Below are 15,720 nucleotides of genomic sequence, written 5' to 3' on the forward strand. Positions count from 1 at the left end.
TAATTTCAATAGAGCGTAAATAATAATATGTGTTGAAAATGACAAATAATGATGAACAGATGTAAGACTCTCAATGCTTATTCCCCAACTCGCAGATATAAATGAGTTATAAAAAACAAATTAAATACAATACTCTTTGAATGGATGATTCTCACCAACCCTAACTCCCATCATCCAAACTTCTCGTCTAATTTGACCATGTTAGCATGCTACTACACCTTCACTTGTTTAACTTAGCCAAGGCTCATTATTTTCAGAATTTATCCTTATCAAGGACTGCATTTCTGCTCCACTTGGTCCCAAAGATCTGTAAAAACTTGTTTTTGAAAAAAACCAAATGTCTATAAAGGATAATAGGATTTTGGAATTTTGCCAACGTTATATGATGCGAAACGTAGTGTTACTGATTTCTTGTTTCACTGAACGATGGCAAATGTCCGGAAAAATCCTGTTTCCTTCACAATCCTTCCATTGTCAAAAATAACCTTCAAACAAAGAAAAACAACGTTACATGTTACAAAATGTGTAACACACTGTTTCAAAGATTGAAATATATTCCTCTTAGTCGGGTAAAAGGATAATTAACACATCAGAATTAAAACATGCAGCAACGGACTGTCATTAAAAAGGGAAGAAAAATAATGAAGAAAGAAAAGGCATTATTAAACATACCTGGAAACTGCTTTGAGTCCAGACAGAAAAAATGAACCCAGGCGTTATCACAGCACAAGATGCAAGTCACAAGCACGAGAAATCAAGAACAGTATCAAACGTCACACCAGCGCAGCTGAAAGTTCAATCCTCAAAATGTTGTGTTATACATTTTGTAACATAAACAATGGAAAATGTCTGAAATCCTGTTATCCTTTCAAACCTTCCATTGTCAATAACAACTTTAAACAAAGAAAGGCCTCTAAACAGGTCTAAGCTGTGTCACTTGAATAGTTTCAACCTTACTTCATTACTGTAGTGATTTTCTGTACGTACCTGGCTCTCGTTCACTGCTGCTAGTGCTGAGTGTTCAAAAGAGTGATATTTGAGTGTACATCTTATTCTTTTGATAATCCAGTCTTTTTTTACATTCGGGCCATTGCGTGTGTACAGAAAATATTATTTACCGTTATATAAACAAGTAATTAAAATCAGAACTTTAGAATTGAAATGGAAATGAAACCAAGTATTTAAGAGTGTAGAGGTAGAGGATGCACTTGTTATGCAGTCAGGAGTCCATGGTCAATGTTCTTTAAATTGTATCACAATGTAACCTTTAACCCATTGGACTTGTATCACGGAACGGTTCCGTGACAGCTAGTCTGAGCTCAAAATTTATATCACGGAACCGTTTCGTGACAAATACAGCGCCATCTAAATAATTTTTTTAAAACTCCTTTTTCAACCAAATGTTAGTATAAATTAGACTAATATTGTTGTAACACATAAGAAAAACTGCAATACTACAATTAATTTAAATTTAAATGAATAATAAGTTACTATAAGAATATTAGTGTACTACAAGAGAAAAAATCAATATTCTTGGAATTTTCAGTATTTAGATATACTTATATTCTAGTATTATTAAAAAATTCCAAAACTTTTTAGTTTGTACAGCATTATTATTTTTAAATTATGACCAAATATATCATTATCTATTTATTATTAAAGCCCATTTCATGTTAATCCAAAAGGATATAAAATATAACCAAATAACTTGAAAAATAAATTTTTTTATAAACATATAACAAAACTCTTACGTTTTTAGCATTTTTAATAGGATAACTCCAGTTGAGCTGATAGTAAAAATATGTATAAGCCAATGGGTTAAAGAAGTGATTAAAATTTAGGATAAAAATTTAATAAAATTCACGAGTGAAGTAAGTGAACTGCTCATTTTCTTTCTAAAAAAATTCTGTTTTTATCTTAATAGTTTACGTTAATAAGAAATTTCTGAAGTGAATTTTAAGCAGACATTATGTTTCAGTACTGATTCTTGAAGATTTAAATTTAAAGTTTGTACCAAAAGTTTGAAATTTGGTTAAATCACCGAATAAAAACGTGCAACATGTAATAGCTGAGTGTTTGAATTTATAACCTAGTATTTGATACTCTCCAACTGAGTGTTAAGACTCATCATACATTCAACCTGGTTTGAATGGCATCACCAAAAGGCGGGCAATTGAGAGTTCACTTTGAAATGAACATCCCATCTTATTCATTTGACGCTGCCAACTGCATTTAAAATCTTATTTGACCATGTTCAAGCATGGGTATACTGTATATAAATATAATACATAATAGCAAATAAGAATGTCATTTAATCTATATATGCCTTATTTTCATCGAATTAGAGTGTATGTGTCACAATAAATAAAAATAAAACATTTTTTATGAAACTTCTTTTACTATTTAAAACCAGAGTAGTGAACAAGGAGGTACAAATAACAAATAGTTTGTAACCAACCGTATACAATCAAAAAATCTCAAAAATATACTATCACATTAACATTGATATATACTATAGTAATGATTTCAACAATAAACTCTGAAGAAAAACAATCATACAGTAGCAAGCTGACTAGGAGATGCGACAATGGTCCTCTTCTTCCACACCTGATGTTGGGAGCAAGCTGTCCTCCCTTCAACACGTTGTTCACAACTGCAAGTTATACATAGCATTATTTCTTACAAACTTTATATACATAGTTAGTTATCACATAAATGCCAGCTAAAACTGCTATCAGTATAAATTACCTGCTCGTGCAAGGTACCCTGTAGTCACAGAATTGGCAGCAGAAAAGAACACCATCACGTCTCTACAGCCTTCCATCTGGTTGTCCTGTAAAAAGTTCATTCATATATTTTATTATATGTAATATACAGAAAGGTTATCTCTTAAGCCATTTGTGAGGATACTTCCTACATACAGGGTGTACATAAAGTCCTGCACGGGTATAATATTTTCTGTAACGATAACAGATAAAGAAACAAGATTTGGTACATCAATACTACACCTAAAAATCTACTTTTTGAAGGAACTATCAGTTTTCTGTAATATCATGGGGACGTCCCGCAAGGAGTCAGAAGGAAAATCTTAAATAGGAGCATAGGTCAATATGGACATCATTTTAAAGGGCTTATCTAGCAGAGTTTAATGCCGCAAACCACACTCAAAAAGATTGATCCAGTACAAAATGGCGGCTGTTCAAAGATTTTACTTGGTTACATTTTATTAGTAGCCATAACCCCAGTAAAGCAAAAACTGCAACCAAACGAATACTGCAGCTAACTACTACATTATGCTTGTCAGTTGTACAGAAGTGAATTATGACATTAGTTATCCTCAAGAGTTACAAATTTGGTCCTAATATATTGATAAACGGGGGAAAAACCTGATAACAGTAACAATTAGAAATCTCAGCGAACTATGACGATCGGAAACACTTCCTGTTTTCATAAAGTGTTGAACAGTTTCTCCCTACAGTTGTTCTAGAAATTGGCTGCCTCTCGTGAAAGTAGTCATTAAATAAATGGCATGCTTCCTCGTGTGATCGTCTGTTATTTCCCCAACCATCATAAGAACGTGTTATACGTTCACGTTCGTCAAGCGACATAGTGTAGTTGAAGAACTACAAGCAATACGACAAACTCTTTTGTACTAAAGCGCACTGATAAAAAATGGATGGACAGCACTACTAAAACAAGAAAACTAGAATAGCCTACTATGAATAGACTGGCTAATAGGAAAGTCCTAACTGCGACCCAAAGATAAGAGATTTCTAATTGTTACTGTTATCAGGTTTTCCCCGTTATCAATATATTAGGACCAAATCTGTAACCCTTGAGGATAACTAATGTCATAATTCACTTCTGTACAACTGACAAGCATAATGTAGTAGTTAGCTGCAGTATTCGTTTGGTTGCAGTTTTGCTTTACTGGGGTTATGGCTACTAATAAAATGTAACCAAGTAAAATCTTTGAACAGCCGCCATTTTGTACTGGATCAATCTTTTTGAGTGCGGTTTGCGGCATTAAACTCTGCTAGATAAGCCCTTTAAAATGATGTCCATATTGACCTATGCTCCTATTTAAGATTTCCTTCTGACTCCTTGCGGGACGTCCCCATGATATTACAGAAAACTGATAGTTCCTTCAAAAAGTAGATTTTTAGGTGTAGTATTGATGTACCAAATCTTGTTTCTTTATCTGTTATCGTTCAGAAAATATTATACCCGTGCAGGACTTTATGTACACCCTGTATATCCAGGACAAAAGAATAATAAAGATTTCAGCTAAGTTAGATGAAATTAATTAACCTTTGCCTGAAAAACATTTTACTGCGTACTGTGGATGTAGTAGTTTTTGTATAAAAATGACTAATTCCTTTAGATGATTCTTTTTGTGCTGCTTAAAATTAATTTGATTCATGGCCAAACATTACTAAACCTTGTACTATTTTCATTCTTTCAAACCAATTTAATTTTCAATATCAAAATTACCTTCATCTTAAAGGAAATACTATGGGTATTTGGATGGCTCCTTCATATGCATGTTTATCTAACTACTGAGCGTACCATACTCTACCTCCTGGAAGCTGTACTTTTCAAGCTTGTCCACCTGGGTTCAGTTAATGGAAATTAGAACCTCTTCCATCACTAAATAAACCGATCTCCAGAGGCGGAAGGAAATGTCTTGTTACTTTCCACACGATCCTCTAATGTAGCAGTGGGTGGTACTCAAATGCCTACCATACTATCTTAGAGTAAATTGAAGGTTTACTTCTACTCTGACTGCTTGTTCCTCTCATTATCCTCATCATCATCATCAAGATCCGCATGGCCCCTCTACCAGCAGAGGTGCAGAGTCTGGAGGACGAAAGTAAAGGGAAGGGTGGCAGTTAAACTACTGGCTTTCCTGAACACCATTAGGGAACATGGCTGGGGCTCAGACCACCTACCCAGGCCAAAAAGGAGCCAAAAGGCAAAGGAAAAATTTAGTATTACTATACTAATTCCATTCAGGTAATCTTTCCGCACACAAAGGCAGCCTCATATTTTATGTGTTATGAGATTTTCCAGAAGTTCTTTGGCTGTGGTTATATTAAAGAATCGTGAACCTAAAGGGGCATGTAAAGGAATTCACTCTTGGATTTAATAAATTGATGTATCATAAGATAATAATTTCATAACCACTAGAGTGTGTTCTGCTGCCTGACAGCTTCAATTTCTTGCCTATTCTAGGTCTCATGGCTAGTTCTAGCTCTTCATTATATTTAGTTTATATAAAATATTTTTCACCTGACATTTCAAAATATTTACTATTCAATTTAACTACCTAAAAAGTATGGACATTTACATTTACCCAACAGTCTTATATGGGTTATGAACTCATAAAGAGCAAATATAAAGTGTTTATAAAAACAATGTATAAGAACCACATATACCCATTGTATTTTTTCAGTGCCTTAGGTATTTAAGATCAAATTTAGATCAAGTTTTGTACAAGAAGCTCTATACATTCCCATAATACTAGGTCTGCATTCTTAATTAACTTACCACAAAATAGGCTACAAATAAGTAAAAAAATCCAGTAGTTATATCGAGCCGCTTAATAAATAAAATCGACAAAGTAAAGAAACCAGAGCAAAATAGGTTTAAAGTTGGCTTAACTTTTTATAAAGTAGAGGAGTTTTTATCAATGAGTTGGGCTGAGTCAGATTTTGTAGTCTAAAAAAAGCTTAATTATGAGTGTATGTTTAACGAAATGTAGTTAAGTGTCACAAAGTTTCTGTGTTTAATTGTTGATAGTTTTTAATCTTTGTTACTCATTGACTATTTTTATAATTATTATTGTTTATTTATTTGTGAGGATATTTATCTATTTTTTATTTACTGACTATTAAAAAACTATTGATTTGTTATTTGTTGTTTATTTATACCATTTGGTGAATAATTATTTAAATTGAAAATTGATAATATAGGTTTCATCATTTTGATGACGATTACATACTGTGAGCAATATTTATAGCCTATATATTTGTTAAACTTATATTGATCTAAACTTGCCTATGTATTTGTGTGGAATATCTTGTGGCTGAATAAATATTTTATTCTATTCTAAACTGCTTAACTGAAATAGAAATATAACACAAACATTTTTTATTACTTATATGAATTGAAATTATACCTTGCAAAACATTTTGAAAGCCTCGGAGACTAGTTCATCGAGGTCCAACTGGTTTCGAAAGGTCAATTCAGGATTGCGGTGGAGAATGGTGGATACTATACACAGCAACTGAAAAATGATACAAAAAAATCTCTTTATTTTTTCATGGGCACTATACAAAAAAATATTATAAATTTGTTAGTAAAATGTATAGGTTTGTTTATAAAATATAAATAATAGAAGATTGTGTACAGTAAATCTTTACTAAGTAAAATTAAAATAACAATAATGAAATGTAACAATAACAAAAGCATGTTTAACAAGTAATTAAATTAATATAACTCATGATAGCTAAATACAAAAAACAGATTTTTTTCTCCATTCATCAGAAAAAAGTGTATAAATTGCTTAAGAATCCTCTGAATAGTTTCACTTGGATAACCACTTTTGAAGAAACAAAATTATGTGATTTGAATGGTTGAATTACACATTTGACCAACTTTACTTGATATATTATTCCTATTAGCCTATCAGCACTAGTAATTATATTACATTTAAATTCAAAACATTTTGATTTAATAAATCAAAATAAATAAACCTAATTGTTTGCATTTAATACTTTTCAAAATCAGCCTCCAATGTTTTGATACAATTTTTTACTAATGTGATTGGCTCTTATATTAGGAAACAATCAATCATAATGCATTAAACAACTGCTGAACTAGTTTTAAAATCTGTGAAGTTATAAAGTTTACGTAAAAGAGGTATGTAACATCTCCCAGGTGTGTGGGAGGTCCGGAGATTCTTCATTCAAACATTTACACACAACACACTCTACAAAAATATATCAATTTAAAGATTCTTGGTCATAAGCATATTTTATCTTATTTTTAAATTTTTAAACATTAAACTCATCATCAACTTTTTGTTAATTTAATGAAAAATTATTACATTTCTTAATTTGAATATTGCCTTTACTTGTTTAACTTCAACACCACATTGATTTAGCTCGATTAACACGTTTGCTGCTAATACAAATCTATAAATGTACCGTAGGTGCTATACTATTACACTAATAATACATTATGACAAGTCAAACACACGTTACACGAAACAATAATGGCGTAGATTTGTACCAAGCTGATAAAAACTGACAAAGGTTGTTCAGGAAAAGTTACGATGCAGCAACCAACCTCACAGCTGCACTGCTGATCTCAGACTGGCATAGTAATACAATAGACCAAGCAAAGCCGTAACGAACTTTAGTAACAATCAGTGAGGAGCCAATAGGTCCCGTCCGAAGTGAATCTGTTAATATGTTTAAAGATTGATCGTCCCCACACACATGATGTAGTCTTTATTAACAACTTGTATGAGTTCTTACAACAAATATAGTTGTAAGAAGATTGATTTGAAGATGATCAAGATGATTGATTGATTTGTGGAGACTAATTCATTTAACTTATCTTAACTTAACTTATTTATATTATGTGTATAACATTATCATTTTGTAATTTATGTTTGTTCTAGTGAATAGATTCATTTCATTTTGAAAATATAGGGCATCAAAATATTGTTTTTTTTTCTACATTTAAAGTAATTAGGTTAGGATGAAATAAAAACTTTAATTGAGTTTTCAGACATTATTTAGGGATGCTGTCTTTTGCCAATTTTGTCTAACAGGAAATACAGATCCTAAATACATTTTTGGAAAATTTACAACAAAAACGTTATTTATGGGCAATTTAAAAATAATTTACCTTAGAAGAACATAACAATTCCACACTAAAAATTGGAATTTTTATAGTGTTGGGTCATTTTAGCTAATTTGAAATTAATTTGATTATGGAGACAATATCTGTCCTGTACTCCCCTAAAAACCTTAAGAATTTAGGGCTTCACAATGTTGTTTTAAGTAACTCTTAAACTAATTTGGTTTAAAAAAAGTATAAGGCCTACATAATGGTTTTTAAAATATGATTCTTAAATACTGTCTTATTGTATTAGTATTGCTGAAAATTGGATTGCAGTGTAAGAGATTATTTTAACAAATTTATATAAGATAAGCTAACACAAGGTAATTGTGAAGTTTTTAAATTAAGTACTTAAATTAAGATAAATTGAAATAAGAAAGACATGCTTGTCGACAAGGTGAATTGAATGTGAAGAGGTGGTAGTTTACAATATTCTATTGCCACCTAACTGACCTCAACGATGATCTGTCGGTACTCAGGTTGTTGGATGTGATTGAGAATGTCCTCGACAAGCAGTCCAAAGTTAAGCTCCGACCGGGTCATGTTGGTAAGGGTGGGCTGGTGTGGCAGTGTGTGCCCCTGCGTGCGGATTCCTTGTGGTGTGCGTGCTAGGATGTCCCAGACCTGCAGGTAGAACTGGGCTGGCACTCGGCACAAGCAACCCTCCAGCTGACGCCTTTGTAGAGGGCTCAGGCTGCCAACATACCACACTACTCAGTCATATAATCTTAATTTATACACTACATGTTATGGAAATTAGAAGAAAAATGTTTGTCTACAATATATTATAGTCAATTCTGCATAGACACCACTGAAGCACTCATTATTTTGTCAAGAGGTTATTTAGTGCAGGATCTGAAGGTACAGAAAACAAAAATATGATCCAAGAACCTTCTCGAGAAAACAATGTTCAAAATATTATCTTGTAAATTTATTTTCCAGGCCATATGTTGTTGTTTTTTTAATTCTTTCTTTCAGTGCATTATCATAACCATCCATTGACTATAGAAGGTTCACGAATGACGAAAAGAGAGTGGTCCAGAACTGGAGACCTGACATAAAGTACATTTATGTAACCACAAATCTCCATACACCATCCCTATCCAAGGGCTACATCTCCTGCTCCATAAACAAAAAGATATCTCCAATGAAGCCTTAGAGATGCACCCACCTCAGAAGTTGGTTTATATTATTCATTTCCAATTCTTACCAATTCATACTTTTTTTAGAAAAAATTATAGACTGCTGGGAGAAAATATTTATTAAAGTTGTTCGTTATGGCAAGCCCAATCCTTGCAATTTAAGGAAGGAACAAATTATCGTGGAAGGGGGTGGGGGGAGGGTTTAATCTCATCTTACTTGTACAGTTACTAAGCTCTTAATGAATAAGACATATCCGGGGATAGTGAGGTTAATACATGTTTGGGACATAGTACAGTTAGAGTGTTAAAGAAATCACCTCTTCCATAAAAAGCATCTAAATACCAAGTATCAAGATACCAAGTTTTAGATTTGTAGACCTTCTTTCAAACATCATATACATAGCATTTCAGAATCACAATCCATTGAAACCGTTCAAAGGTGACTGATAATGTATCAAATTTGTGTAATGACATAACATAAATAAATGTTAAAGAAGGATCTTATATTGGTTTCTAATAATCACAACACTGCAAAATCACACACTTTATTAAAAGTAAATTTATTTACTTTTAATAATAACAGTTGTCACGTAAAGTTTTAATATTAATTTGACCTGTGCGTTTTTGATTATAAACATAAATCATTACTTGGAATTATAGTATGGACATTTTTTTAATGTTATTTTGTAATCTTCGTGAATATAATATAGGATATTGTATTGATCCATATTCTTGGTTTAAATCTTTTGTAAAACGTGTAGAAAATGTGTAATTTTTGTAATTCCCTATTACAAAATAAATATTTCTGAATTAATAATATAGAACAGTAATAATAAATGGTAAGTAAGAATAAATAAGTTCAAGTAACAGATAAACATATTGGGTCTCATACACTGCAATGAACATGAGTCTAGAAGTAATTTTATAACAGGAATTAATATTTTCAACATCACAAGCGAACTTTGAAATTATTTAAACTGTAATTCATTTGTTCAGATTTACAAATACAGACTTTTGTCTCACAAATTTATTTTTTTAACTTACTTAAATCTTGCTATATGCTAAAGTTATTATGTGCGTACTTACTGTTCATGTTGAGCCCATTCTCGTACTGATAATACTTTGAACAGTAGTTGTCGGACCTGTAAAGTACATCATTTTCAAAATAGGGAAAAAATAACTACTGTATAAAGGGCTGATTTACATAGAGGCTTAAAGCACTACAGCCTAGGAGTTAGTGGAATTCTAGGGGACAATCTTAAAAATAAAATATAGAACAACAAAATAAAGTGATAACATGTATTACAACAAGTAATTGTGGAGTATATGACTGAAAAGGCAAGATCTACTAGTATTATTGCAAAAATTAAAATAGACTCGTTCTGCTGTTTGATAAATTTCCTTCTGATGGCTACAGTGTCTCCTATACACTATGCAATCATCTTACACATCTATATACAAGACCGCCGCATGATTGGTATTGTAAAGTGACCATACAATGGGCTGTGCAATGGCCTAAGCAATCGCAGATAGATTTCCCAAACAAATATTTTTCACACATAATTTCAGTTTTATTTCACATTTTGCAATATTTAGTGTAGTATTGAATGTGCTAATGTTGTTTTAGGAACAGTTGGTTGTAGCTGGCCTATATATTAGTATATGTGGCAAATGAACTTAAAAGAAGAAGATGTGAGGTGATGGGTTAGTTAAAAAGAAAAGAGGGTTTTGCAAATGAATTTAATGAACAGAGATGGATATGTCAACAGGCGCCGCTCATTATATGAATATGAATGAACCATGATGTTTTCATGATTATGTCTCTAACCTGGAAAATTATACTAAAACCAGGACAGCAATCACTATTCATGAAAGACTCTGTGTCACTTCTTAAAAAGTAATATTCATTTAAAACAGAGACAAGTGCTTGTGGTGATGGCACCCGCGTATGTGCAATGTCCAAACTTGGTCTCGCACTTCTGAAGCAGAGTCAAGGTTTTATGTTTTTGTTTACACTAAGACATTTTTCACTTACTTTCTTTAAATATAAATTAAGCACAAATTATAATACTAAGCACAGTATCAATAACATGGATAACACTGGCATTGTTAGCGTGAACAGAGTGGATAAACCACAAGACAATTGAGTGATCGTAGGTGGTTTGTTAACACGGTTTTCAATAACATGTCTCAACTTGAATCCCTCACTCCACGTATATGTCGAAATACCCTGGATTACTGGAGTGCTGAACTGGCGCAGTGCCGGATTAAAGAGGGTCTACTGTACTTGCAATAGTTTAAGAACTAAAAAAGATTTACTATTAATTGGTTCTGCTTCTTCACTTTACCTCTACTAATTACCTCTAGTAATTTTAGTAAATACACACTATCACTCCAAGAGTCTGACTTAAGAGCACCTTCTGTATTTGATCAACTTACGTTACAAAAAAAAAGTACGAGTATATAAAGATTAACAATACTTACCTCATAAGGACTATGGTTTTCCAATGGCTTAGGGTTTTTGTACAACATCTTAAGGCACAGTTTCATTGCTTCCAAAACCCATCTGAAAATCAAGGTGTTGTTACACTCTAAACATACAGAGGCACAAGTTAGAAATAAGATTTGTTTTGACACCTTCAGACTTTCACACATAAAGACAAATACTGAATATAGCAAGACAACAGACATAAAATCAACAAGGATCAGAGAAACATCTTACATTGGGAAAAAGAGGTCAAAATGGTAAATAGTAATTTTTTTTTTAAGTTTTTTTTTTTGTAAATTATACTGTTATAACCAAATAATACCTAAATAACACTGAGAACTGAGATATCATAGTCAGCTAACAAGATAAAGAGACTGAATGTTATAATTTCTCGTTAGCTGATGTGATTTAAATTATATTATACACAACGTGACAAGTGTATCAAGCTAAAAAAATTAATATTTAATATTTTTAACTCTTTTGAAAAAAAAATTAATATTTAATATTTTTAACTCTTTTGAAAACCCCCCTCCCATTGATAATCACAATAGCTAGCATGGCTAATGATTTCTTTCTTATAAAGGTAAAATTCCTCCATCAATTTCACAAATTACTACGTCATAAACTTTTGCATTGCAAATTGGCTGTGCTTCTGGACTATTTAGTACTCACCCAACCCTAATCTTGAGGATCCCCTTGAACTTGTCAGGGTTTGTGCCGATGAGACGGCCACAGTACAACACCACCTCCTGCTGCAGTACTGCCTGTATCACGTCGTACGGCTGTATCCGGGAGTAGATCACTGAGCGTATCTCAGCTGGTGTTGGGGGCTTGTCGAACACTGTCCTCCTCTCGTCCGATCACTCCAACAGTCAACTGTAATCCATAAAGTTCGATAGCTGTTTGTCTTTTACTATATATTTTGTGTGTTTTATGTCACGATTACACTTGTATCTTCAAGGGTTGAAATATATAACTTTTACTGATATTTATTGTATATTACAATGCAATCTCTTAGTAAAAGTGTATCATATTGAAAAATTAAACATCACACATGAACAACTGGTGATGAAAAATTATAGAATATTTAAAATATTTATGATAACAAAAATGTCTATTGTCTAATTGTTAGATTGGTTTAGAAAAATACAGTTACATTCTCATAATTCAAACTTCATTAATTTCAAATTGCATGTAAACTCATATTTTCCTATCCTACCTGATCTTATTTATTTCTATGTTGTTTAACACTTTCCAAGTGGAGCCTGAGCAACCTCCGGGGTGCCATGCGTGCACAGTCACAATTCAAACTCTGGGCTAGACCCAGGCACACAGTTAGAATGAACTGTGATTGAATTAGAACAGATTTAGTTCCATAATTGACAACCAGTCATCTTGTTTCTTGAAATGTGCTGCTACCTCTTGATATTTTTCAGAACCATTTGAACAGGCTTTCATTGCTAAATAAATAATCGGGAGTGCCGATGGTCGAGTGGTTTAAGTCGTTGGATTTTGGACCTGAGTTAGAGATAGCGCAGGTTCAAATCCTGTCTGTGACCGTTGCACTTTTTATCAGTACCATCAACCTCGTACTGTATCGACTCTCCACCTTATTCTGTTTGATAAGATCCTCGCATAGGCCAGTGGCCCATGAGGACGGACTGAATAAGGCTTTAAAGGAGATCGGTCTCTCCTTTTCTTAAAAAAAAAAGAAAAGAAAATCTAAAATCAGCTTTAATCACGTGCCAGAACAGCTGGCTGCTTGTGGGCCGCATCTACCTCACCATCCACATATTCACATACCCTCTTATTCATTTTTCCTTATTTAAAATGGAAGAAGCAGTAGTTTGAAATCATGAAAACAACAATGAAACTTTGCTTCTGAATTTGAATAATCAAAGATTGCCAGTTTGCTTGATGAAGATATTTTATCTGATTCTACTGATCCAACATATCCTGAACTAGAGTGTTGTACCTCAATATTGGTATTATCAGCACAAGACAAAGCATACTATAGATAACGTTTACTTTATAATTTAGTTATTAAAATAAAAATTAAGTTTTGGGATTATATATATATATATATATATATATAAAATATTTATATATATTTAATATATTTATTAATATATTAATATATTTTGGGATTTTATCTAAAAATGTAATACATTTTATATTGTAGCCAGAATCATAAACAACTCAAAACAAAACATTTTTTACTTTTATTAGTTCAAAATATGCCAAAATTCTAATTGTTTACATTTCTTTAATAATGAAATTAGTTTCTTTTAGTGAATTAATATACATATAAATAAAACAAAAATGGTTTTCTTATTAAATATTACCACCTTCCTTAGATATCAGAGAATCAAAATCAGTAGTCTTCCAGTAATGAAAGTTTTTTTTTTCAGAATAAAAATATGAAGTACACAAATTGACCTCAAAATAAATGCAAGTATAAAAGTGAATTCATAGAGTAAGTATTCTTTAGTGATACTGGTGTTTTGTTTTATTAACTGAGGTTTTGTACAGTAAAATAACAAAGGAATTAAGAATAATGGCCACTACTCTCTCAACAATAAAACCTTGGAAAACAAAGTCAAGCATGATTAACTGCTCAAAAATTTCATTTTCCAGAATAAATCCAACCTTAATTTATTTGATATTTATTTCCTTCTTATACAAATGTATTTTAGTAACATTCCTTGAATTACAAATATAACAGAGCTCAGGGCTGGTGTAAATAATGAAAAGAATAAAATAATAATATGCAAAATTATAATGAAACTACTGTATTTTTTTCTCAACCAATACAGAATATACAATATTTGGAAAAGTATAAAATTTGAAAAATATTACACTTATGCTGAATTGTGATTTTTTTGTTTGTGCTTGTTTCTTCTGTGTTTCAGGTACACGTATGGTTTTTGATATATAACCTTTTTTTGTCAATATTATTGTCTTTAGTGTGCTCATAGCAATGATTGAATTGCTTATCATTTTGACATGCTAAACTAAATGTTGTAACATTTCACACCTGAAGAAAAGGGCAAATACCAGTTCTTAAAATGCCCTGTTATTGTTTTAAATCAATAATGATGAATTCTAAAGAAAGAAAATGTTTAACAAATCTGATGGAATATTCCATAAGTTATAGGAGCATAGACATTATATCTGCAGACCGATTACACTTTTTGATACTCTACAAATCTATAATAATTTAACTTCATCTCATGAAAGATTGTGGATAAGAACGTTAAATACTACTGTATATTTTCCACATTAGTATGGCTTTTAATTTTTTTTGTAGACAAACCACTGTAATTCCAACTGTAACATTTTAAACCACTTAACAGTTAAAACCTTTATTGGTTTCATTCGAGAGATATGACAACAAAATGTGATTTGACAATGTAAGTTTCTATAATTTAATTGATTTTAACATTTTCTTTAATATGATCAAAACAAATAATAAAAACAAATTTGAATATTTTAGAGGATTCTTGAATCAGTTATAGGCCATAATTGGAATACCAATAAATGGGGTTTTCACATAAAATATTGTAAATCTCATGGGAGCTCCGCCAATATCTAATACAGAATAAAAAATTAATGTAAATTTAATGACAACTGTAAAATAGACACTCTAGATATATAATTGCATATACCAATAAAATGTGTTAAAAATAACTAATAAAGCTAGATAGATTTGTTGTTAGTATAATAATTTATTCTTAATGTTGTTGAACACATTATTAAGTATTTGTAACACCACACTATTACAACAATGAGTCATGTTTTAAAAAAAATTAGGGTTTTGGTACAAGGCATAACAATACAAGGTTAGTGGTTTCTAAGTATACTAAAATGTGAAATTGTTACTAATGGTATGAGTGACAATAATGATGTAATTAGAAGAAAGCTAACACTCAGTAAAAATAAGAGATGTCCAAAATTACTTTTACTTGGTGTAAACAAAATAATACAAAAATTAAATTTGTTATTTAAGATATCTTCATTAACCCCCTTAACCTTTTATTAGCCTTTATACAAAATAGCGTCAACTCTCGATGTCCTTATAGTGTATTAATCAAAAACCGTTACCTTTGACAATTAAAAAATATTGATATAAACTGATCCCAACTGTTTTGCTAATAATTTTATTTTACTGGAAAA

General features: G+C 31.5%; 1 protein-coding gene across 1 annotated transcript in view; it reads right to left on the reverse strand.

Annotated features, from left to right (window-relative positions):
- Nucleotides 1–2,453: 2,453 nt before the first annotated feature.
- LOC124364445 (probable phosphorylase b kinase regulatory subunit beta) overlaps nt 2,454–15,720 on the reverse strand; it is a 69,917-nt gene continuing 56,650 nt past the window's right edge. Inside the window, 9 exon segments of the mRNA XM_046819941.1 lie at nt 2,454–2,620; nt 2,622–2,653; nt 2,749–2,833; nt 6,182–6,289; nt 8,368–8,608; nt 10,143–10,198; nt 11,541–11,622; nt 12,217–12,389; nt 12,391–12,420. Coding sequence (XP_046675897.1) covers nt 2,573–2,620; nt 2,622–2,653; nt 2,749–2,833; nt 6,182–6,289; nt 8,368–8,608; nt 10,143–10,198; nt 11,541–11,622; nt 12,217–12,389; nt 12,391–12,420 — 855 coding nt within the window. The 3' untranslated portion in view covers nt 2,454–2,572.

The sequence above is a fragment of the Homalodisca vitripennis genome, chromosome 6 (genome assembly GCF_021130785.1).
Source record: "Homalodisca vitripennis isolate AUS2020 chromosome 6, UT_GWSS_2.1, whole genome shotgun sequence".
NCBI classification, from domain to species: Eukaryota; Metazoa; Arthropoda; class Insecta; order Hemiptera; family Cicadellidae; genus Homalodisca; species Homalodisca vitripennis.